Source organism: Sorex fumeus, unplaced genomic scaffold (assembly GCF_029834395.1).
Source record: "Sorex fumeus unplaced genomic scaffold, SorFum_2.1 ptg000055l, whole genome shotgun sequence".
Taxonomy (NCBI): Eukaryota; Metazoa; Chordata; class Mammalia; order Eulipotyphla; family Soricidae; genus Sorex; species Sorex fumeus.
In genome coordinates, this window is record NW_026606112.1 from 1,999,301 (window position 1) to 2,024,498 (window position 25,198).

Below are 25,198 nucleotides of genomic sequence, written 5' to 3' on the forward strand. Positions count from 1 at the left end.
AGGAGGCGGGGGTCACACCCACCACCTGGTCCCCTGGCGCCGTGTAATCCCATCAACGGCCAAGACTCAGAGACTATAAAATCCAGCTCCCGGACGAGACCAGTGCAGTCTCCTGCCCCTGCGCCTGGCTGTTCCTCGCCGGGGTCCCTTGGAGGGGAGCGGGTTGAGCTTTCCTCCCTGCCCCGACCAGGGCTCCGGCCGCGCGACATCTTATCAGGACATCTTTTTATGACATCTTATTATCTCATTCCTACTTTGGACAAACTGGCAGGCTATCGAATGTAGCCTGCCCACAGGGCAGAGTCTGGCAAACTCCCCGTGGCGTACCAAATATGCCAAATACCAGTAACAATGATGGGTCTCATTCTCCTAAAGAGCCTTGAATATAATCTCAGGGCTAGGATGAAAGAGACGTTACAGGGGCCTGCTCGAGGCAATCGACGAATAACAGGATGATGAATGAATGAATTAATACTAAATCTTAAAATACCATCATACTTTTTTAAGATTTAAAAGTATGTATACTATTTATGATGATGGAGTTAAAACATTCACTAAAACATTTATTTTTATAAATGTAATGGTCAGAATTCCCTCAGATGGCCCCTAGGTGGCAGCACAACTATACTATTTATAGAGCCCCACTCGCTTCCTGGGGCTCTGTTGGTAAGGTTGAAGAGTAATCAAGATTATCTTAAGCACAAAAATTTGTAAGTCTACAACTGTACCTCATGGTGTTTCACTAATAAAAATTCAAAAAAAATTAGCCTGGTATGAAACAAACCTGATGAGGCAAATTCTGAATTTCTTTTTTCTTGTTTTCCACCATCATTTTCATCCTCTTGACTATTTGGTCCAGCATCTTCAGTATTTGTCTGAAAAAAGGATAATTCCCCCATATGAATAAATGATCCTTTGGAAGGCACCACAGGAGTAAATACTTTCTACCTTTTTATAGTAGTTTTAAAATAAAATTTCAATATAGCCTATGCAACATGTTTACAATAGTGTTCATAGCACTGATGTACAAAGTTAAAGCACCATCAAAGTTTGTCCAACCTTCCACCCTGTTTTCTAGGTCACCGCTGGTCTGATAGACATTCACTTTCTTCCCTTTCTTCACTACTAGGTAATATCAGTTTTGTAATCCAAGCTTAGGATTTGGATTCAGACCAACAAGGTTAGTTGCCTGTGTGAATTCCTTTCTATTTCCTGGGCAGCTTAAGGGTGGAAAGGCAGGTTTGTGTGATGACAGTTTCTGAGGAGTGTCTCTGTAGAAAAGAAAGTTTTTGAAGGTCAAACTCCTCAGTGGGCTGGTGAAAAAGTAGTATATTGAGATTTCTAGAAAAGTACAAAAATGGTTTGTTTTCTATTTTTTTTTGGAGGATGGGATAGTTTTGAAATTCTCATAATTAGAGGAGCACTTTCTAGGGACAGTAGCCATATATCAGGAACAATATACTATCAATATATCCCCTGGGCTGGAGCAATAGCACAGCAGTAGGGCATGTGCCTTGCACACAGCCAGGTTCGATTCCTCCACCCCTCTCGGAGAGCCTGGCAAACTACCGAGAGTATCTTGCCTGCACGGCAAGCTACCCGTGACGTATTCGATATGCCAAACACAGTAACAAGAAGTCCAAAATGGAGACGTTACTGGGCCTGCTCGAGCAAATCGATGAACAACAGGAGGATAGTGACAGTGAATATATCCCATTAAGACCCTAGGCAAGAAAGTCATGGTCATGGTCCTCCCGTTGTTCATCGATTTGCTCGAGCGGACCCAGCAACGTCTCCATCATGAGACTTGTTGTTACTGTGTTTGGCATATTGAATACGTCACAGGTAGCTTGACAGGCTCTGCCCTGCGGGTGAGATACTCTCGGTAGCTTGCCGGGCTCTCCGAGAGGGGCGGAGGAATCGAACTGGGGTCAGCCATATTGGCTGCTTGTAAGGCAAAGACCCTACCACTGTGCTATTGCTCCAGCCCAAGCAAGAAAGTATTACAATGATATTATTTAACAGACTGCAATTTTTAGATATAGCAACACGATGGAACTGAATTAAAAGATTTAATGAGTAGGTCCAGGGAGATAGTACAGATGCTGGCCTTGCATGCAGGTGACTTGGGTTCAGCCCCCAGCACCCCATGTGGTACCCTGAGAACAGGCAGGAGTGATTCCCAAGTACAATGTCACGATTAAGCCCTGAGCTCAGCTGCATGTGACCCAATTCCCCCATGCCCCAAAATGACTTAATAAGCAGAAATAGTTGAACTGAAAATCTCTCTCCTTATATGGGAGTCCTCTCTATACTTATACAGTGTCTGGGCATTGCATAGTTATATGAACAACTGACACGAGAGTAGCATTGAAGATGGACAGGTTTAGCATTCCAAAAGAATGTGAAGTTTATAATTCAAACCGTCCCCACCATAGAAGAATGAATATAAGACGGCTTTTTGTTGTTTTATGACATTAATGTATAAAAAATGAATTTTAAGTACTGTCTGCAAATGGAAACTTATTGAGGCTGGAGAACAGAGTTGTGGTTAAACATTTAGGAGAGATGCACTTGATAACACCAGTGTCTCTGTATCAGAAGTCAAAGAAATAAATACAACACCAGGGCCAAAGCCTCCCCCAAGTGAATAAAGGAACGGACAAATCTGATTGAATTTCAGATGCCATTGATTTTCTGTGGCATATTGCTGGGAAATATGGAGAAAACACGTGGTCATTTAATTGTGACTACACCCAATGCCAAGACCAGAGTGGGAAGTGAACAGAATGTGGGCATTCGGGATCTGTGACACGAGATATTCCCATCATCCTTTAGACTTTATTCACATGGCAGAGGAGATGAAGCCCTGTGGTGCTTTTTCATTCTGGATTCCCTTCCAAGCACAGCACCTTCCTTCCTAATGTTTTACTTGTGCATGACTAAAGGAGAACTTCCACTTCCACTCGTTTCTCTGGACACATTCCTACGTGGGCCGGAACGATAGCTTTGCGGGTAGGGCATTTGCCTTGCATGCAGCCGACCTGGGTTCGATTCCTCCGCCCCTCCTGGAGAGCCCAGCAAGCTACCGGGAGTATCCTGCACACATAGCAGAGCCTGGCAAGCTCCCCATGGTGAATTTGATATGCCAAAAACAGTAATCAAGGCTCACAATGGAGACGTTACTGGTGCCCACTCAAGCAAATCGATGAACAACGGGAGGACAGTGCTACAGTGCTACAGTCCTACATGGCAAAACACTGAGCTTACAGACAATCAAAGTCATCTCAGCTCCCGGCAAAGCTGTGAAAGGTACTGACTGCGGTTACTGAAGCCACAACCAACAATTCCTTCACCATCTGTCAGCGCTAAGCATGTGCTGATATGAATGATCTTACTCCCTCTTCAACCAGTTTATCAAGAACAGGCCAGTAGGATTCCTTCATACAGGATAGAGATCTGGGGGAAAGAGGGAGGATGCTGCGTGACTTACCCAGGGTTGCTGCTACTGGGGGGGTCTAAGATTGGAAGGAGAGGGGGTCTCTGTCCTACGTCGGTAACCTCAAGGCCCCACCTTCAAGTTGTCCCCAAGGATTTAAAGCTTTTGATAGAGAAGCAGCAATTGACAGATTCGAGACTCCCAAGTTGATTCCTAAAATAATTTCAACAGCTTCTGCTGGTTCTCTTTTTCAAAATCCGATCTACCTCTCATTCACTTATTTTACAAAAAGTCAGAACTCTCTAGAGTTCCTCAGGACAGGTGACAAGTCCTTCTCATAGGGACCTGGGAGCAGTCTAGTCCTGAGTCATGGGTACAGTGGGGGTTTCTGATCCAGTCCCAGTCCTGAAGGGCAGTGGGCAGCTCAGAGTCTGATATTATCCATCAGGGAAGCAAATTCCAAATGCCTGACTGGTGGAATGAAAGCTTCAAGCTTAGTATAAATGTATATTCACCATGAAAATTAAGGTTAATCCTAACAGAAGATCCAGGACAAATGGCAAGAAAAAACAAGCTGCCACACAACTTGAGTAACATGAGCCCACTAAAAATTATTTTCGATGTACTGAGAAAAATAGATGGAAGATATATTTTTATTATTTGTGTGGTGTGTGTGCGTGTGTGAAGCAAGAAAGTCTTTTGCTTGTTTATTTTTTTGTTTTGGGGCCACACCTGGTGATGCTCAGGGATTACCTCTGGTTTAGCAGGGGCTTGAAGAGTAATTACTCCTGCTGCTCTTGGGGGATCATATGGGATGTCAGGGATCAAACCCTGGTCAGCTGTGTGCAAGGCAAGCACCCTACTGTTGTACTATCCAGTCCTAAAGCAAGAAAAATTTTATTGAAACTTATTTAGAAAGATGTGAGGGGAGAGTAAGGGATAATTAGATGCTCCAGAGAGAACACAGGCTTCTCCAGAGTGGAGACAGGCAAGTAAAGAAACATAAAGACAGGCATGCGAGATACGTGCTCAAGGAAGAACAGGGGCTTAAAGAGTAAGCTGCATTAGTATTAATTTCTGAGCAGCTGGAGTAATAGGTTGCTTTTGTTTTCTTCATAAATTTCTGTGTTCAGCATTATAGAGAGGCTATTTATGTAACCAAGGGAAATCCCTGAAGCCAGTTGAATTGACTTGGATTTGGATTTCTGACCATAGGGCTTGTCACCTCTGTATTTATATCATTTCTTCAAATGAAAAGAGTTCAGACTGGGCAGTGTTCTCCAGCCTCCAGACTGAAATGAACCTGCCTTGCTAAAAGAAATGTTTTCAGAGCCCTCTTTTCCCTAGCGAGAGACATTCCGCCTCTAATTGGTAATACAGTATGACCTGCTAAATCCACTTCTTGGCGTCTTTCACAAGAAGACTATATATGCAGATATCTGTTCAAAACTATATATGCAGATATCTGTTCAATACAATGCTGTTCAGATAAGGGGATACACACAATGGAGTACTACTCGGCTATCACAGAAGATGAAATTGTGGCTTCTGCTAGAACTCAGATGGAACCAGATAGGCTATGGTAAACAATGTAAGTCAGAGAAGGTGAAATGCCAGATGGTTTATTTATATGTGGCATATAAAGAAACAAAGGAAAAGAATAATAAAGTCCAAAGCAAACCTTTGGACCCTGACAATGGAACTGATGTTACCAAGAAGGGGTGTCACTGTAAGTGACAAAGGACAGTGATAAAGGGTTTTTGGCACAATGGACATCAGAACATAAACATTAACACTACTGCAAACCATGCTACTTCAATAATAATTAAAACAATTTTGTCCTTTAGTTAGAAAAAGAAGACTGAAGACAAGTAAATCAGGGAATAAATGAGATATCACAGAAAGGCTATCTGCGCCAGAGCAAGCAGCCTGCTAGCCCTTGGCTGGGAACCCATCCAAACTCGAGTCCAACCCAACCCTGCCGGTGCAGACTGTGCCTGAGGGCCTGGGTGGGACATGGCAGCTTTCGGGCTTGTGGTCTAGCCACAAAGTCTATCTGGCTTGTGGCTGCTCATTTGAACCAGAATGTTTGATGGGATGTCCAGAAGCACTGCAGGAAGAACAAGGTGGAAAAGAGAAGCAGATGAGTAAGAATTGTCCTGGGCCCTACAGCTTGGGTGGTCTGGTTTCAAGCACAGAGAAGCTAAGGAAAGTTGGGCCCATTTTTTTTCCTTTTTTTTTTGTGGGGGAGGTCACACCCAGCGATGCACAGGGGTTACTCCTGGCTCATACACTCAGGAATCACTCTTGGTGGTGCTCAGGGGACCATTTGGGATGCTGGGAATCGAACCCGGGTCAGTCACGTGCAAGGCAAATGCCCTACTTGTTGTGCTATTGCTCCAGCCTCTTAGGCCCATTATTTAACCCTTAGAAGCAAAAAGAGGTGAAGGCCAAGGTTCTTTCTGAGCTACTATTCTTGAGTGTTGATCTCCTAGATCTAGTCCTGAATAATTTACCCAGGTCATGTGCAGGACATCTAAGTGTACGTGACCCAGTGACCCAGGTATCCCAATGCCATGCCTGTATTTTCCTCTTATGTTGACACCTGCAAACCAAATTTTACTTGATAAAAGGTGGTCTACACAGGGACTTCAGTTTTTTCATTCTGTAAGTTTTTCAAAGCAACAATGGGAGGCTCTGATTCAATTAAGATGGGTGAGGTGGTGACGGTTTTAAATGTACTCAGCTGTATATCAAATTTCACGGCACAATTCTTGCAGATTTTGTTCTATGTTTTTAGACAAAAAAGTGGGGAGCAACTATTATGTGGAGATTTTTTAAAAGATTACAGGAGCTGGGTAGATTGTATAGCAGATTGGGTGATTGCCTTGCACATACCTGACCCAAGTTTAATGCCCAACCCATATAGCTCCCCTCAACAGTAGTGATCCCCTGAACACAGAGCCAAGAGCAAGTCCTGAGCACTGCCAACTGTGGCCCTCAAATTAAAATAAATAGATCAAAAGGCTATAAACCAGTTTTTGGACTGAATAAATGGGTGCAATGATTACATCATGGTGATGATGTGGTAAAATATGGCACTTTCTTGAAGGTTGTACCTAAAACTCTCTAATGACTTGAGCATCAAACCCAGTACATTTACAACTACTTCCAGAGGAAGGGAAAACAGTTTCTAAAGAAATGTCTGTTGACATTTGACATCTAAAAGGAATTTGCAGTTGGTCTCAGTTGTAAAGAAAACAGCACCTACTCAAATGCCTTCATCCCGCACTCACTGCAAAATGAGTAATTTCAAGAAAGATCGGATTGTCTGTTTTCTGGGTCATAAAACATTTGTCAAGTGCTGAATTTTCAAAAGGAATAGCTAAGCTTAATCAACACAGTGGGGAAACCTAGATTGATCTTGCTACTTAGTTAAGAAAAGTGGATGGAATTGTTTCAGCCCAGTGGATAAGTTTGGCCCTTGGACGTTGGGGGACAGTTATCCCAAACCTGGTGCTGCTGGCCAGCAGAGGAGGGTATAGAGGAGGCCATTAGGATGAGCTGGGCAGAGGGCGCTGACCCTCAGATCTGGAACTGACTCAGAGTCTGGGCGGGAGGGTAGGTGGCAGAGGGAGCCAGCCCTGGTAAGAGTGAGCATTAGGGACAAATAAAACAAAGACAAACATCCAGACAAGGCGATCAGCTTGTGGAAAAGTTCACATCTGCATGTTTATTAGAGAATTAAAATGGGACAACTGACAGGGTGACTTGGACAATGGTAAAGAATTTTTTGCATTTTTATGAAATCCACAATTCTTAAAGATGTCCATTTTAACCATCTTTAACCTCCAAGCACTCTCGACCTTCCACCTTTTTGTGTTTCTAAAAAAGTATTAGACTTCTCTTTCGACCATTTGTTATATGGCAAGATAACAAATAACTTCAGGAAGGACCAGAGGTAGCACAGGGGTTAGAGCATTTGTCTTGCATCCCATTGACTCAGGCTTGAATCACTGGCACCTCACATGATCCTCTGAGCACTGCCAGGAGCCACTCTCAAGCACAGAGACAGGAATAGGCCCGAACCCCCCAATAAGAGCCTAACTCACTAATTTCACCCTCCGCCCAAGTTATAATAACTCCATTCCCCCCATGACTTTAAATAATTTTTATTGAATTACAGTGACATATACAGTTACAAAGTTGTTCATGATTGGATTTTAGTAATATAATGTTCCAACACCCGTCCCTTCACCAGTGTACATTTTCCACATTTCCCATCACCAATGGTCCCAGCTTCCTTCCTGCTACAGCCACCCCGCCTGCTTCTATGGCAGGCTCTTTTATTCGCTCTCTCTCTCTCTCTCTCTCTCGCCTTTCCTTTTGGTCCTTGTGGTTTGTAAAACAGATACTGAAAGGTTATAAGTTATATCCCTTTACCTACTTCCAACACTCAGTTTCTGTCCAAAATGATCATTTCCAACTAATATTGTCACGTTGGTCCCTTTTCTTTTCTAACTGCCCTTTGTCCCCCACCACCAAACCCACTCTTGTGGCAAGCTTCCATAGTCCTCCTGGCCCCTGTTTACTAATATCCAAGGTGCTTGGATATCAGTCTCATTTATAATATATATATATACACACACATATCACTGTATCACTGTCATCCCATTGATCATCAAAATACTCAAGCGGGCACCAGTAACGTCTCTATTTCTCCCAGCCCTGAGATTTTATTTTACTTATTTTTTTCCATGCAACTTTTATTAATGTTTTATTTCTTTTTTCTTTTATAAATTTTTTTATTAGTGAAACACCATGAGGTACAGTTGTAGACTTACAAATTTTTGTGCTTGGGTTTCAATTATACAATGATTGAGTAACCATCCCTCCACCAGTGTCCTTTCCCTACCACCAATGATCCCAGTATTCCTCCCTTCCCCCAATCCCTCCCATCCCATCCCACCTCTGTGGCAGGGCATTCCCTTTTGTTTTCTCTTTCCTTTTGGGTGCTGTGATTTGCAAAAGAGGCATTGAGTGACAATCATGTTCGGTCTATATTCTACTTTCAGCATGCATCTCCCATTCTGGGAGGATCCTCCCAATACCCTTTACTTGGTGTTCCCTTCTCTATCTCTGCTGCCTTTCCCCCCAGCATGTGAGGCTGGCCTTTAAGCCACGGAGTGAACCTCTTGGTACTTATCTCGACTATTCTTAGATGTTAGTCTCCTATTTTGTTTATTTTCCCCAGATGAATGCAATCTTTTTTTTTCTTTTACTAGTGAAACACCATGAGGGTACAGTTATAGACTTACAAATTTTGTGCTTGGGTTTCAGTTATACAATGATCAAGTACCCATCCCTCCACCAGTGCCCATCATCCACCACCACGGGTCCCAGCATCTCCCCCACCCCCATCCCCCCTGTCCCACCCTGCCTCTGTGGCAGGGTATTCCCCCTTGTTCTCTCTCTCTGATGAATGCAATCTTTCTATGTCTGTCCCCCTCTTTCTGACTCATTTCACTTAGCATGATACTTTCCATGTAGTAACACTTGTTTTGTTTGTAAATTTCATGACTTCATCTTCTAACAGCTGCATAGTATTCCACTGTGTAGATGTACCAAAGTTTCTTTAACCAGTCATCTGTTCTCGGGCACTCGGATTTTTTTCTAGATTTTGGCTATTGTGAACAGTGCAGCAATGAACATAGAAGTGCAGATGCCATTTCGACTATACTTTCTTGCCTCTCCGGGATATATTCCCATGGATAGTATTGCTGGGTCTAATGGAGCTCACTGTCACTGTCACTGTCCTCCCGTTTTTCATCAATTTGCTCGAGTGGGCCCAGTAACATTGTGAGACTTGTTACTGTGTTTGGCATATCAAATATGCCACGGGTAGCTTGCCAGGCTTTGCCGTGCGGGCGAGATACTCTCGGTAGCTTGCCGGGCTCTCCGAGAGGGGTGGAGGAATCAAACTCTGGTCGGCCATGTTGGCTGCATGCAAGGCAAACACCCTACCTGCTGTGCTATCGTTCCAGCCCATGGGAGCTCAGTTTCTAATTTTTTGAGACTTGTCCATACTGTTTTCCAAAAGCAGCCCTGAGATTTTAGCAGCATCTTCTTACTCATCTTTTCCCAACAACTGGAGGCTCTTTCAGGGTCAGAGGAATGAGACCTGTTGTTGTTGCTGTATTTGGCATATCGAATACTCGACGGGGAGCTTTCCAGGCTCTGCCCGGGTGGGCAGGATACTCTCAGTAGCTTGCCGGGCTCTCCAAGAGGCATATATTTATATGTTTTTATATATTTTATTGTATATATATATTTTATATATTTATTATATATTTTTCTCTATGATTTGTTGCCCACTGTCTGAACACCATCAGATATGGTGTAGCAATTGTAGAAAATGGGTAGGAAGTGTCTTATAATGTGTCTTATATATGTGCTTTAGGCCTTCCTATGGGTTGTCTTAACATCAGGCTAATGCATGTACTTAAATGTTAAGTAACTTATGCTAATTAGGTACTCATGGATTTTCAAAATGAACTATCTCAACATGCTTCCTTAGATCCACCTTTGTGGATGTCAATCACAAACTGTGCTCTACTGGTAAACTTTGCTTTTCTGTAGTTCCAGTGAAAGAAATATCTGGCAACTTTTTTGGTTGTATACTCATTGGCATGTGAGATCAATATACCTGCAAGTTAGTCTTAGGTTCTGATAGAAATGACATGCATTTATGCTACCATTCTTGATTATCAGGATGTGACTCGGTGCAGACACTGTAATGATGAAAATTTCTGCTCAGCAATGGCTATTGCTGAGCTAAGCAAGTCTCCTACATTCTACAGAGAGATTATGTAATATAAAAGAGAAACAGAATTAAGAACCTCAAGGAATAAATTGCTAACTTACCACATTAAAAAAAAAGAATTATCTTATACTATGACTTAGGGATTCATATTTCAAATACATTGAAGCTTGGGCAGTTCCATTACATTATTGTTTTGAAGTACTTTGAGAAGGATTGTTTGGGGCCGCATCAGGAGAAAAAAGATATTCAAGTGCAAATGTAACTGATAGAGAATTAAAGAGAACATCAGATTAGTTTTGGGGGTGGCAGAGAGAACCCCAAACATGTTTGTAGGTCCTAAGAGCAGAAGATATTGCAAATTCTTTTCTAATGCTGCCTTCTAGAAGGCAGTATTCGAGCTATGCAGGGATTTTCTTTACAGAAACCATGTGTGTCTGAGGGCGGGGGGCGGTGGTACTTCTCCAGCAGAGCTAAGGGGCATGGGGGTCATTTTCAGGATTTCTCAGTCTCACTGACCATTTGGCACTCAGGCCCAGGGATGAGGAGCTGCTGTTCCAGCAGTGCTGGGACTGACAGCCACAGTGCTAGGGATGGGCCTAGAGTGATCACGCATGCCTGGAAAGTGCCCCAGTCCCCTGAGTGACCACCCCAATCCTAGAAACCCTTTTTCAAAAGAAAATAAATGAAAAAGGTGTTTGGTTCTCCACTGAGACTTCTCTTGTTTGGTTTTGGTGACACCCAAGCGTGATTACAAATCACTGCTGGCGTGCTCTGGGGACTGTATGGGATGCTGGGGATCAGATCTGGGTCAGTCATGTGCAAGACAAGAGCCCTACCCACTGGACTGATACTCCGGGCCTCCACTCAGAATTCTCAAGAATAATGAAGAGGGGCCCTTGAGTCTTGATTCCTCTGCTTGGAGCTTAGAGCACAAACCTCCCTTTATCTCTCAGAGCCCCATCACTTCCTTTTGTGGTCCCCATGTGATTGCTGACCCCTCACCCCAACTTGGTCCAGCTTCTGCTGCCCAGGGGCTAGCCTGCTTCTTTTCCACTCCAGTGTTAGTGTTGATGCCACACTAGAGGTCATGCTTGAGATTCTGCAGCCCCCACCAAGCTTGCTGGTTCTCTCCACCTAGAATCATGGGACCTGCTGAGAAGTCTCTTCTCACTTCAGCCTCCTGGCCTACGAGCTGACCCTAAGGGCCATTTAAAGACTCCGTGAGTTGCTTTGTGAACACTGCTCACTTCCTCTCATTCCCTGCCCCAGGTTTGTGCATACTTTTCCTTCTTTTACAACCTGAGGTCCCAGAGCTGAATCTTCCTTCAAGTGTCCTTTGTGAGGTCATTGCTGTCCCTCTTTCACTATGCAGGGATGATTCAAGACCATGCTCTGGAGTTGGCTGGCATTGGCAGATACCGCCCAAGTTTTTTTTTTTTAAATAAAATAAAAGGCAAACACAATTTAAGATTTATTCTTCTCTCTTCCTCTCTCATTCTTTTATTTAAATCGGGTCCACCCCCAGTGTTAATGAGGAGGGAAGAAGGCTAGGACAGGGCCACCAGGAGCACACAGACGTGTCTGGGGTGGGGGACATGCAGTGCTGGGGACAGAACTCAGGGCGTTGCATCTGGAAGGCATATGTGAAATCGCTAGACCCTTCCCCAGGCCCCAGGATCTATTTGTAGAGTTCAATTATCTTGGTGCCAAGGATGACAGTGAAAGAGGAACTCTGCGCCAGCCTGTCTTCAACTCTGAGGGGGGTTGAGTTTCCCTCCCTGCCTCAAGCAGAACCTTGTCAGCCAAAAACTTCCAGAACCCAACCACTGCCATGCTCAATGCCACCCTCCACATGCTTGGATGAGCCTCACCCAAGTGGAATCTGCAGAAAAACCCAGGTATGTGGGCCCCGTGACTGAGACCTCCAAGCCCACTTGTACCAGGACTGGGCCTCCATCCCCCGGCTCCCCAGTTTTCCAGCAGTTTGGCAGTCACAAACTGCCCCCGGTGCCACGTAATCTCATCAATGGCCAAGATCCAGAGACTATAAACCAAAGTTCCCAGAAGAGAGTGCTATAGAATTTCCTGGAGCACACGGCCGCATTTGTGGCCATGCAACCTCTTTTACTCTAGTCCACTGATGTATCAACAGTAGCACACATTTGTTTCGTTTTAACATACTTGCTTGTATTCTCCTATTTACAGGTTTAAATGGCTCCAGAATGAAATACAACAACATACAACAACCTTCACAGGTTTTCCTCTTATTGTGGTGGAAAGGTGGTTTGGTGGTGGATTGGTGTTTGAATATTATCTGTAATGAACTGTTGTGAACTATTTTATGAAAATAAAATATTTTAAAAATTGCAAAAAAAGAATAAAGTAAAAGAAAGAGGACGTGGATGGGAAGGAAAGAGAAGACATGTTGCAGAACAGACGTGGTTCTGGTCCCAGAGATGGAAATCCTGACTTTCCCATCCCCCCACTGGAGTCCCAATTCCTACCCCACCCATATCCCAAGGTCCACAGTGACACTCTAGCTTCCTGCAATTGAGCCCTTTGACCCATTCCTGGCCCCCCTCCCCCGAAGGGACTATGACATTTTCATGGAGGGGGAGGCCACGCTGTAGATTGTGGATCTGTTGGGAATGCAGTTTTGGGAAGAAAGGCATCATTGAGCAAGAACAGTATTCCTTTCACAGCCCTGCAGACGGCCTGCACATAAGAGTGGTGAGTGCAGGGCTCCCCAGTTGCTTGTTCCCCAGAGACTCGGCATCGCAGCCCCTTGACTTGCAGCTGGTGACCCTATTTGGCCTTGACGTGCTCAACAGGAATACACCAGTGCTGTGAGTGTCAAGAAATAAGTTCTAAAGGCCTGATGTACAGAAGAGAGGATGCTTGCCTTGTTTGAGAACAGCCTGGGTTCTATCCCGGCATCCCAAATGGGAATGGTTCTCTGAATCCACCTGGAGTGATTCTTGAGTGCAGAGTCAGGAGTAAGCCCTGAGCAACGAAAGGTGTGGCCTACCTTCCAGATGCCCCCCTGCCCCCTGCCCTCCCCCCCAAAACAAAAATATGTTCTAGGAAGAGTTCAACATACTGAAGAGTGGCTTTGTACACAGGGACGGGGATTGATTGTCAGCAAATTGGGGGCCCAGCAGACTGCTGGGAGTCATCCCTGAGGAATCTGGGAGAGAACCTGAGCACTGCTGGGCATGACCCCAAGAAGAAGAGAAAAAAGAAACAAGAATCTTTGAATGGAGAAGGAAGAAAATCAAGGAGTAGGTTTACTGGAGAAGAGGCCTGGAAAAAGTAGCAGAAGGGTTAAGACACTTGTCTTATATCCTGCTAACTCCCTTCAAGTCTCCAGCACTACACATGGTTCCTTGAGCACCTGCAAGGGCACCACCGGGTGTGGGCCTCCAAATCCAAAAAACAAAATGAAATTAAAATGATGGATTGGAAAACTCTTGGTACCATGATTGTGTTGCAGACAGAGGAGAGCTCCTGATGATGAGATTTTCCTGAAATAATACCAAGAAGAAGGGTTGGAGCTATAGCACAGCGGTAGGGCATTCGCCTTACAAGCAGCCAACATAGCTGACCTGAGTTCGATTCCTCCGCCCCTCTCGGAGAGCCCGGCAAGCTACCGAGAGTATTCGATATGCCAAACACAGTAACAACAAAGTCTCCAATGGAGACGTTACTGGGCCCGCTCGAGCAAATCGACGATCAACGGGAGGGCTTTACCTTTACCTTTAATACCAAGAAGAAGCTGCATAGGCATCAGGCCTGAAGAAGCCCCAAGACATGAGGGCCACGTTCTTCTAGATGTGAATGCTCAGCTCTGCAGAGATGGAGAAAATGAGCTCCCACCCAGAGTAGAAACAGAGATGCTCTTCAGAGAAAGGCAGAGCCTTCAGAAAGGCTTCAAGCTTCAAGCCTTCAGAGCTTCAAGCATGCTAAAGATCAAGATATGAATAGAAAGGACCATCGAGAGTCCAAGTCTATTTTCCTATGACAACACCCAGACAAACCCTTCTATATGCAGTCAAGGTGGTTTCTAGAAAACCTTCAACAATCTTAAATAAACCTCCTCTCAAAAGCCATTCAATATTAACAGCTATGATCCAGAGGCTCATAAATAAATCTCTGAAGAGAGCAAGAAGCTGCAGATATGCCTCTAGACCTCACCCAGGCTGAACTTAATATCGTGGCAGCTTGGAGGGGGGCAGGTAGAGGGACTCACCCACCCCAACAGAGCCCTGGCAGCTGAATACCTCCAGAACTCAATTGTTGCCATGCTCACGGCCAACCTCCACAGGCTCGGAAGAGCCTCATCAATGAGTGAATCTGCTGAAAAAGTTAGGTATGAGGGTTTTGTGACCAAAATCTACAGATTCTAGTAGAGTCAGGGATAGCGACTTCTCCCCCATCTTTCTGTTCTTCTGGGAACCTGGAAGTCATGCTCACGAACTGCCTCTGGCACCATATAAGCTCATAAACCGTCATGATCCAGAGACTCCCAAAAGCCATGCAGGGCTTTTTCCCTCTGACGAAGCCAGTGTTCTCTCTCTTGAACACTTCTGTATCTCTCTCTTTCTCTCTCCCCTCATCTTTCTCTAAGTAAATTTCTCTAAATAAAATTATTTAACTTCTATTTTGCTTCTTCCTGAAAATCTTTCCATGAGGGAAGGCAATGGGTCTGGAACATTTGTGCCAAGGTTGGGATGGACTTTCCATTTTGCAAAGAGCAATTCCTCACTCATGCCCAAGTGCTCCCCAGGAACTAGGGTGGTGGGCACCAGAGACTGCATGGTGCAGAACAAGTGGATTTCAGGAGTGGCTTGGCAGCTGTCCAGAAGGGTGGTGGGACATGAGCATCTGTGCCATGTAGATGCTCTTAACAGACTTTAATCTGTGCTGACCGATTCCAGGTATTACCTGGGTAGTGTATAGGTGGAAGCACTATTTTCTCAAGGCTACCTCTTTCACTTTACCCACATCACCTACAATAATAGTTAGTGAAAAGAATATTCTGAGAATGAACTAAAATTGCCCATCATACCTAATACCTTGGCTTCTAGTCTAACCCAAGGACATACATCGGTGCCATCTACACAGAAAATAATGCAGTGGCTCCTTAAATAACTAACTTATATAATTTATAGCTTATATAGCTTATATAACTAAAACACTAGAGGCACAACAATGCTTGGCACAATCACAGCCTCCAGGCTTTAGAGAGCCAGAAACTGCTTCACAGAGGCTGAGCTTCTAAGAAAGAACAGAGACTTAGACTTTTGGGGAGTTCCTAGCTGCCTCCTGAGGCTGCCCAGCGTCAGGCTGGTCTCAGGGAAGAAAGCCAGTAAGACCACTTCGGGTTTGGATGTTTCCTGGCATGTTTCTTTAGGATTCTTTCTATTTCAAGTTTATTTTTAGCCTACTTTCAGCATGCCGAACATGATTGGCACTCAATGCCTCTTTTGCAAACAGCACCCAAAGGGAGAAAGAAAACAAAAGGGAATGCCCTGCCACAGGGGTGGGGTGAGATGGGGGGATGGGAGGGATACTGGGAGCACTGGAGGTGGAGAATGGGCACTGGTGGAGGAATGGGTACTCAATCATTGTATAACTAAAACCGAGGCACAAAAAATTGTAAGTCTACAACTGTACCTCATGGTGTTTCACTAATAAAAATTGAAAAAAAAAACTTTAGTTTTGCATAAGCTTCAGGAACGAAGTATATTCAGGCAAGAGGAAAGTATTCCCAAACAGCATTAGCTGTGGTCCCAAAGAGGCTATTTGTTAGGTTCAAATGTTGTCTTAGAGCCAGAGGGAAGGCTCTTGCCTTGACTGTAGCTAACCTGGGTTCCATTCCTGCCACCCCAAATGGTCTCCTGAACAGTGCCAGGAGTGATCCCTGAGAGCAGAGCCAGGAATAAGTCCTGAGCACTGCTGGGTGTGGTACACTACCACACCTAAACAAATGGTGAGGTTTTGCAGGACTGGCATGGGGCCCCATTCCAGTGGGAAAGATGGCCTGAGAAAAGTGTGGGGCTTGGGCCTGGGCAGATGGACAGGGCAAAGTTCCCCTGAAGGGAAGTGTGTCAACCAGGGTATGTACTTCCACATCAAGAGACACCAAAGGGAACAGGAGAGACTGCTCAACTGATGGCATGTGCTTTGTTGGCAGGAGGCCCGGATTTGATCCCCAGAACCCTTACACATCCTTGGAAATAGCCCCCTTGCACCAGTGAGTGTAGTCCGCAAAACGAAAAATACATTTAAAAAAAGAAAAAACATGCCTAAAGGTTTCCCTCAGAAGTTAGCACAGAGGCTGGAGGGAATCATAGCCAAGGGGAAGGCTGCCCAGCTGGCACCTGGGTTGTACTCAAGCCAGTATATGTCCCTGAGACCAAAATATTTCGGTGGGTTAATTCATAATGCATGTCGGGATTTTGTTATAACATTATAATCAAATGACAGATCCATGTCTAAAGGAATAACTGTGAGAAACATGTTTGCGATCTGCGTGTTTGTTTATGGGGGTCTCTAAAGCAGGGCTCAGGCTGGCAGTTCAGTAGTTCAGTACAGGGGTCCAAGGATGCAATCACACTGCTCGCATGATCAGGGATACTTGGACCACTGTTGGTGCGAGGGGTCCCCAGGATTGCCCCTGGTGATGCTCTGGAGACCATGGGATGTTGAGAATCAAACCTGGGTTGGATACATGCAAGGCATGAGCCCCCAACTACTATACTATTTCCTGGCCCCTACTTCTTTTTTTTTTAAACAGATGCCTGATTCAGTTATTCTGAAGAGTTAAAAAAAAAATAGTTTGGTTCTTACGGTTGATTCCGGGAGAGCAGAACTTGGCTCCTTTATGCTGATCTCCAAGCTACTGTTGTCTTGCTGTGTCTCCATGGGGTCTCCGTGCACACTGACCGTGGTATCCAGAGTCTGGGGTGAGGGTGCTGAAGGGACTGGGGCCAGCATGAGGCACTCCTGTTCCTTCTCTACCTCATCAGAATGAACTGTTTCTCCATTCATGCTGACTTTCCCATCGACCTATAAAATCAGAACCAATAAAAGCAGCTACTTCCCCTGGAAGATGAGCTCCCAAATTCAGAACCTCTCAAATATGCACAAACACAGCCAGGCAATGAAGGGCTCTGATGCTTCCGCTGGCTCTAGAAATGAGGACTCCTATAAATACTATTCTTTTTTAAAAAAATTATTATTGTAACTTTAATAATTTAAAGTTACAATGATACCTAAAATAATGTTGATACTTAAAATAGCTTTGATAGAATAATTTCCTATTTACTTCTGAAAAATATATTATAGTAACTAGAGTATTTTCATCCAAAGCCAGGCATAATAAGATAATAGTTTACTTATTTAATCTAGTGTATAATTTCTTGATATTGTTTCAGTGGTATTAAATACTAAGGAAAACTAGCCCACATTACTTGATAGAAAAAGAAGCTTAAACATTGTTTTATATAAATACTATCTTTAAGGCTCTCTTAATTTTTATAAAAATGTTTTCATATGGAATATTTTATTAACACAGACATTGTCTTTGAAATGTGCACGCTTACTCTCACTCACTCACCTGCCCGGGGCAAGGAAGACTCAGCATATGAGTACAGGAATTTAAGGAAATGAAAGACTCTTGGGTTCTAGAATTCTTTCACATTCATTGGTTAAAAAAATATTAAAAAACCTGTTTTGATTGTGGACCAAGTACATCTCATGTGTGCATTGTCCAACAGTAGCACAATTTGGGGGTTATGTCTGTTTCTTCCTAGACTAGAAGTAGATATGATTGCTTTCAGCTATATCTAAGACCATTTAAATTTATCATGGAAGTATTTTCCCTACGTACCTAGAGGTCCCTAGGGTATCAGGAAATTAAAACCGTGCCACTATCTGGAAGCAGAACACAGATCTTGCTTACAGAGACAAGTCAACTTCCAATCTTACAAGAATCCATTCATGTTCAAAATCTGAATTGAGAGGAACTTGTAACCTTGAACTGTGTGCAAACCACAACTCCAGAGACATATCAACATCCCGAATGTAAATGTGGAAGTTTTGCTTCTATATTATAACTAATGGCACTTTAGGGGCAGGAGCAATAGTATAATGGGTAGAGCATTGGCCTTGTAGCACATGTCTGACCCAGCTTTGATCTCTGGCATCCCATAATTGTCCCCAGAGCACTATCAGGAAGACATTGGGTTCTGTTGGTGTTGGTTTTTAATGTGCCAGAGTGACAGAGCCAGGAGTAACCCCGAGTATCACCAGATGTGGCCCCCCAACAAAAAAAACAAATAATCATATGCCAAACACAGTAACAACAAATCTCATGATGGAGATGTTACTGGGCCCGCTCCAGCAAATCAATGAACAACGGGAGGACAGTGACAGTGACAGTATTTTGGGAAAGGGGGGGTCAAACCTGCTGGGAAGGGGTTTGTTTTTGGTGGGCAGTGTTGGGGGACTGGGATGGAGCTGGGTGGCCCACATGCAAAAGGCTGAGCTCCAGCCCTCTGGCTCTTTCCCCAGCCCCTAAGTGCATTTTCTTCACATTTCTTTCCATGCACTTCCTGGAATCCAGGTTTATTATTTATTTATTTATTTTGCTTTTTGGGTCACACCTGGCGATGCACAGGGGTTACTCCTGGCTCTGCATTCAGGAGTTACTCCTGGCGGTGCTCAGGGGACCATATGGGATGCTGGGAATCGAACCCGGGTCGGCCACGTGCAAGGCAAATGCCCTACCCACTGTGCTATCTCTCCAGCCCCTGGGATCCAGGTTTAACATTTAGAGAATTCCTCCTACCTTAAAGGTCTTCAGGACTTCCTGTGAGTTCTTGGGCTGAGAATAAGGCTTGGCTGTCAGCATAGGCACTGCTTTGGGGGGGACCGTTTTGCTGGGAGACCCACTGCTAGCAGCCATGCTGGCCTCCTGCATGCCGGGGTGAGAGATGGTGGTCTCCACGGTGGCAGTGAACTTGGGGGGAGGCAGTGACTGCTGCCGCAGGTACTTCATGGGGTTGGGATCACTCCGCAGGGAGGAGAAGTTGGGCTCTGTGGAATGGCTTCTCTCTAGAATCCTGGGCATCTCCAAGCGCTCCAGCACCGCCTCACTGATGGTGAATCTCTCAATGTACTGCTGCAGGATGCCTTCCGCCTCCTCCTGGGACCGCGCATTCTTGTAGGCCTCATGCAGCTCCCGCTCTCGCCGCTCTCTAGAGGAGGGATGAAGGGAGAGAAGCAAGAATAACATCAGCAACACAAACACGGGAGGGCTGAGGACACAGCACAGGCTACCTGGGACAGGGGTGCAGAGCCTTTGCAGCTCATCAGCCGTGGGTTTTAGAGAAAATACAATGGGCACGTTAAAAACCAACACCAACAGAAAGAACCCACTTTTCTTGTACGATCTCTCTGTAGGTTTTGATGCTTTTCCTCCGTTCACTTATCCCATCCTCTCCAGCCAGTAACTTCTCCATTTTTTTCCTTTCTTCCTCTTTTTTGATTAAGTCCTGGGAAGCACTTCTTCTACGACTCTTCCAACGAGCCAGGTCCTAGGTGGGGTGCAGAAATAGGGGAGAGAACATCCCTGATCAGACTAGCCCATAAGCTCTTTCCAATCTGCACAGCTGAGGGGGCATTAACTCTGGGGCACACTGACACCAGGGCATTCACACTACAGGTACATCTGGAGGAAGAGGAATGGCAATATGAACACAGAGTCCATTTCATGTCAGTTTCCACACTTTACAGCATTACTTCACAATGCAATAATGAAGTCAGAAACTTCATTTCTTCCTATGTATGCCCTCAGCAGTATCAATGGACTTGTTTCACTGTAGGGGAGTAAGAATAACTCATAGGACCAACACAATTTCTCTAGAGAAAGGAGGTTAAAAAAAAAAAACTAAACTAAAAGGCAAGGGAAAAATGGAGTTTGGGTTCTTCCAGAACTGATCAATCTCTGTGTAAATGCACTGATAACCAGAATGCAGTTCTGTGGCTGTGGGAAACCACCCCATCCCCATCTCACCCATGCCTGGCACCTAATGCATGTTTCTTAGCTTCTCTGTACCTTGGTTCCGTCATCTCTAAAATGGGTACAATAATAACATCCTCCTACAGCCTGTCATGAGAGTTGTGAGCCATAGGCGACACACAGGAAGAGAGACCGGCAGACCTCAGAGTTCTGGGCAAATGGTAAATTCAAGTTTATAAGAGCGATTATGAGAGCTCTCTGGAAACACTAGCTTCTCATCTCTTTCTCAATGCATTGCCCTCCCTGGCTCTCAGCACACCTTCCTCAGGTCAGCAGCTGCCTTTTCTCTCTCTAATCCTGCTCTCACTCACTGATACTCACCTGGGACTTGCCTGTGGTACTGAGAGCCTCAGGCATTGCTATATGCGACATCCTAAGAGGATGATGAGAATGATTATATGCCAGCAAGCACCTAGAATATGCCTGGGTGATTGGAGCTGTACTACAGTAGGTAGGACACTTGCTTTGCACGCGGCTGACCTGGGTTCAATCCCTGGCATCCATATAGTTCCCTGAGTCTCACCAGGAAGGAGCTCTGAGTTCAGAGTGAGGAGTAAGTCCCGAGCACTGACTGGTGAGATTCCAAATCAAAATCAAACATTTTTTTTAAATAAGAGAGAGAACAGGACAAGCCCCAGGAATTTGCTCGCTGTCGGGCTGGAGCGACAGCACAGCAGTAGGACATTTGCCTTGTGCGCAGCCAGCCCAGCCGAGCCGGGTTCGATTCCTCCGCCCCTCTTGGAGAGCCCGGCAAGCTACCGAGAGTATATCACACGCACAGCAAAGCCTGGCAAGCTACCCGTGATGTATTCAATATGCCAAACATAGTAACAAGTCTCACAATGGAGACGTTACTGGGCCCGCTCGAGCAAATTGATGAACAACGGGAGGACAGTGACAGTGACACCATTGTCATGGTCAGATTCAAAGCTGTGCTTCAGAAGGACACTGAGCCCTTCCCAGCTCCACGTGGGCCAGTTACTGGCTCCCCTCTACTTGCTCTCTCCTTTGTGGCCAAGCTTCTAGCAAAGGTGTTTGCTAGTGACATGTCTGGGTCATTCACTCCTCGGACTCCAGGTTGCTATAACCTTCTTTCAGTTGCCACAATGATGGATGTCAGGGTTTAAAGTTCTCTTTAAACTTTAGGAGGAGTGTGGGGGGATTGGGTAGGGGGACGGGGAATAGCTCTGGGGTCAGGCGGGTACAAGATCAGAACAGGCACCAGGACTGGAGTTTAGTTGCAGTCCTGCATGGCTTCCCTGAGCACTGCTAGGTGTAGCCTTGGTGGCCCCCAGAACCTGTGGGCCAGAGCAGCACCTGGTCATTGCTGCAATAAGCCCGGTGGGCAAAGATTGCCGGAAAGACACCTGCACCCCTCACCACACCAGCCAAGCCTGGGCGCCCCCTTCACCCAAATAAATAAAACCAAAGAAAGTTCAATGCTATTCGAGGCTCCCATTCCTGGGCTTTGCCTTGATTCCAAGAGCAAGTCTCCCTGCCCCGCCTGCTTCTCTGCTGTCCGCAGAGCTGCCCGAGGCCCTGGCCAGCACTCACGTCTTGCCATTTGTCGTCCTCTTCGCGCAGCTGGGTATTTATCAGCTGCAGCTGCTCCTGGCGGGCCCTGCTGTGCGGTTGGACCGCGGCTTCCTCCTCGCACCGCATGTCAAACATACTCGTGCTCCTGAGCGTGGAGAGAACAGACAAACCCCCGCGGGATCAGCGCCCACCGTGTCGGTCCGCCTCGGGCCGCGTGGGGGCGCTCCCGCGCCGGGAGAAGGGAAAAGAGCCGCGGGACTTGCAGTCAGTTCTGATACCCCCCGGAGCGGGCAGTGGGCATGCTGGCAGTCCCCATCCCTTCTCCTTTGGTCACAAAAGGCAAAAGTAACCACTTTTTTTTTCTGCAGCAGTGGCTGCATCAGCTCAGCTGCATTATATGCAGCTGCCAAAAAAAAAAAAGTTTAAAGAAGAGCTAGAAAAGTATTCTCAGGGCTGGGTTCCTCATTCCGAAACGCATTTAAAAATACAGGAATTAAAAGGAGTCGCACAGGGAGAGTGTGGGGAGAGAGATGCGTTGCATGAAGTGAAATGTGTAGAACAAGTGTTTCTGTGTAAAGAGTTGGCTTTAGTCAGAGGTAATTTTTTTATTCTCAAAAATTTTAAGAAAATAGACATATGGTCCCCGAGTCTAAGACGTCCACTTTTTCATACTGGATTTTCTGAATTGGGGATACACTGAACAACTCTGAATTTGTGATGCTTTTGATATTTGACGTGGTTCTTCCTATTTATATTGCCCTAAGTGGATCATGCAGTTGATGGCTTCTTGGACTCAGAGACTCTTAGGTATTTTAGAATAACAGAAGGAATAAAATATGTCAATCAGCATCCTAATATTCTCCCCATTGCTTTACTACTTTTTGGGGTTTTTGTTGTTATTGTTGTTTTTGGCGACTTCTGAATTTACTCTTTTAAAAGAAAAGGGATAGGAAAGCAATTTCTGGAGCCCTTTATATCCCTGATCTTATATGTGAGCTTATTAAATATTTGGCAAGACCCCGGGCTTCTCTAGTGATGCTTATCTGTACCTGTGTGATAGTGAAAGCTGGGAACAGCAGGATGGAAACAAATAAAGAGAAAAGCAATATCCTCCTCCTCTCTCCTCTTAAAAAAAATCTCCTTAGGAGGTAACTAACTTAGGAGCCACTCACATTAAATAGTTCCCTAATCAAAAAATCTTTGCAAGTTCAGTGGGATCTGCTGGGAACAGAAGTCAGTAAAGGTCCCATCCTGAAACCAACTTTACACAAAGAAGAAAATCCCCCGTACTCAGGCCCCAGTGAGTTCCAGGCATCCTCAAGGATGCCCAATGTTGCTGTCAACAGGAGCAGACTGGAACCAGCATCTAGAGACGCCAGTGGGGTCCTGAGCAGGCAGCTCTCTGGAAGTAGATGATTCCCCAAGCAATGTCAACAGCCCTGGGCTTTAGTTAGTTCACTCAGTATGAATTTGAGTGGAGGTTCCAGCTGTGGGTGAAGTTTGACATGAGAGCGGAAATGGAAGGTGTCGCTAGTTATTCCCAAGGGGAACAGGGCTGCAGAAAATGTCCCTGCCTGACTCTGTGAGCATGGCCCTGCTGACCAGCCATGTGGACATTCCAATCCTACAGTGTAGTGAGTGTTGGAGGAGCCACTTGGCCTTACCCAAAAATACCAACATGGAGGAGGACTAATAATTTGCACCTCTATCTTATTTTGAATGTTGGGTAGGAAAGATTAAGGGATTTGTGGGATTGGGTAGGAAGATCTTATCCATGATTCTTCACACATCATAGATCGAAATTCCCATCCATAGAGGAGAGCTCCTTCTCTAGTGACTGTTTCAGAAACATCTTACCTGTACATGGAATTAATTCAGGCAGTTTATCTTTTAAGGTCTCTCCAATCTTAGACATGGTGGGAGACGCTAGGAAAGGCTGTTCTGGGACATGGATCATTTACTAGGGTCTAGGCAGATGGCATGGGAGATGTGGGATCGGGGACACTCCTTTCTTGGACTTTTCCACTGTTGTTTCTCAAAGGGCAGGACTTGGGCTGGAGAGATAGTACAGCAAGCAGGGCGCCTGCCTTGCACAGGGCCAACCTGGGGCTCAATCCCTGGCATCCCCTGTGGCTCCTTGAGCCTGTTCAGGAGTGATACCTGAGCACAGAGCCATGACAAAACCTTGAGTACTGCTGTTGTGGTCCCAGTACCAAAAAAATCCCTCAAAATTAAAAGGGCTAAAAGGACAGAACTTTGATTGAGACCACAATGGTTAATCATAAGAGTCTTTTTCTAGGACCTGGGAGGAGAGCAGTCTTCTCCAGAGTTTGGGGTGTAGTGAGCTCTGGGATGGATGTGGAGGGCCTGGGAGAAGGCATGCAGGCTTATCCTCTTGGCCTGAACCTCTGCTGCCCCAGGAAGCTGTGGGCATCCCACCCTCAAGCCGCCAAACGAGGGTGATGAAAAGCAAAAGCAAAGAAGCTCTTGTGTACCCTTTCCTACACTAGCAATGACTATCCCCCCCCCCCACACACACACAGAGTGGATTTTATTTATTTGGGGCGGGGGGAGGGAGATGTCACCCAGCAATACTCAGGGCTTTCTCCTGGCTTTGTGCTCAGGGGTCACTCCAGGCAGGTTTGGGAGATTCTAATCAAAAACAGGAGCTAAAAAAGCTGAGAGCTGATAGGACCAGACAGAAAGGGAGCCGAGTCACGGCGGGGAAGAGGCTCCCCACTCAGAGGTTGATGGGGTCTGGGATGATGGTGTGCGTGTCTAGGGATGGGCTGGGGACCCCAGAGGAGTCCAGATCCCGGAATCCTGAGGGAACTGGCACTAAACGAGCTTCTCAGCACAATCAGCCTGGCCCTTGGGTGCAAAGCACATGACTTGGGGGGGGGGGGGGAAGGAGGTTGGCATGTGGGTGGGTAGGGGAATGGAACCCAGGCCTCTTCCAGATGAAACATGTGCTCTACCACTGAGCTCCATCCTCCATCCCCAGCCCTGGGCTGGAATGTTTGAGGGCTGGGATGAAATTATGTCCAGGGGGTGCCTGCGATTGCTTCTGAGTCACATGCAACAAACAGAAGGGACTTAAGAATAAACCCGGCCTGCGTCTCACAATATCCCGGCTGGGTAGGTGGGTAGAAGGTTGGGAAAGGAGGCATGTGGAAGTGAAGGAAAAGGGCAAGAAGGTGAAACTTAATCTATGGAAACATTCTTGGGCGGCCAGGAGGCGGAAATTTCTGTTTGCCTGTGTGGTAGGTCTGCCCCGGACCTGCATTTTCCTTAAAGGGCACATCTTGTTTTG

At 45.7% G+C, this 25,198-nt stretch overlaps 1 protein-coding gene and 1 pseudogene across 21 annotated transcripts in view; one reads left to right on the forward strand and one right to left on the reverse strand.

Moving 5' to 3' along the window:
* Positions 1-25,198, reverse strand: part of LIMCH1 (LIM and calponin homology domains 1) — a 394,191-nt gene that overhangs the window by 48,397 nt on the left and 320,596 nt on the right. For all 21 annotated transcript variants that reach the window (XM_056125512.1, XM_056125510.1, XM_056125501.1 and 18 more), the window contains 5 exons: positions 21,904-22,030; positions 19,707-19,864; positions 19,117-19,525; positions 17,115-17,333; positions 785-875 (listed from right to left, as the gene is read on the reverse strand). In XM_056125512.1, coding sequence (XP_055981487.1) covers positions 785-875; positions 17,115-17,333; positions 19,117-19,525; positions 19,707-19,864; positions 21,904-22,030 — 1,004 coding nt within the window. The remainder of the gene's footprint in view (positions 1-784; positions 876-17,114; positions 17,334-19,116; positions 19,526-19,706; positions 19,865-21,903; positions 22,031-25,198) is intronic.
* LOC130034060 (uncharacterized) lies at positions 10,002-10,232 on the forward strand (annotated as a pseudogene).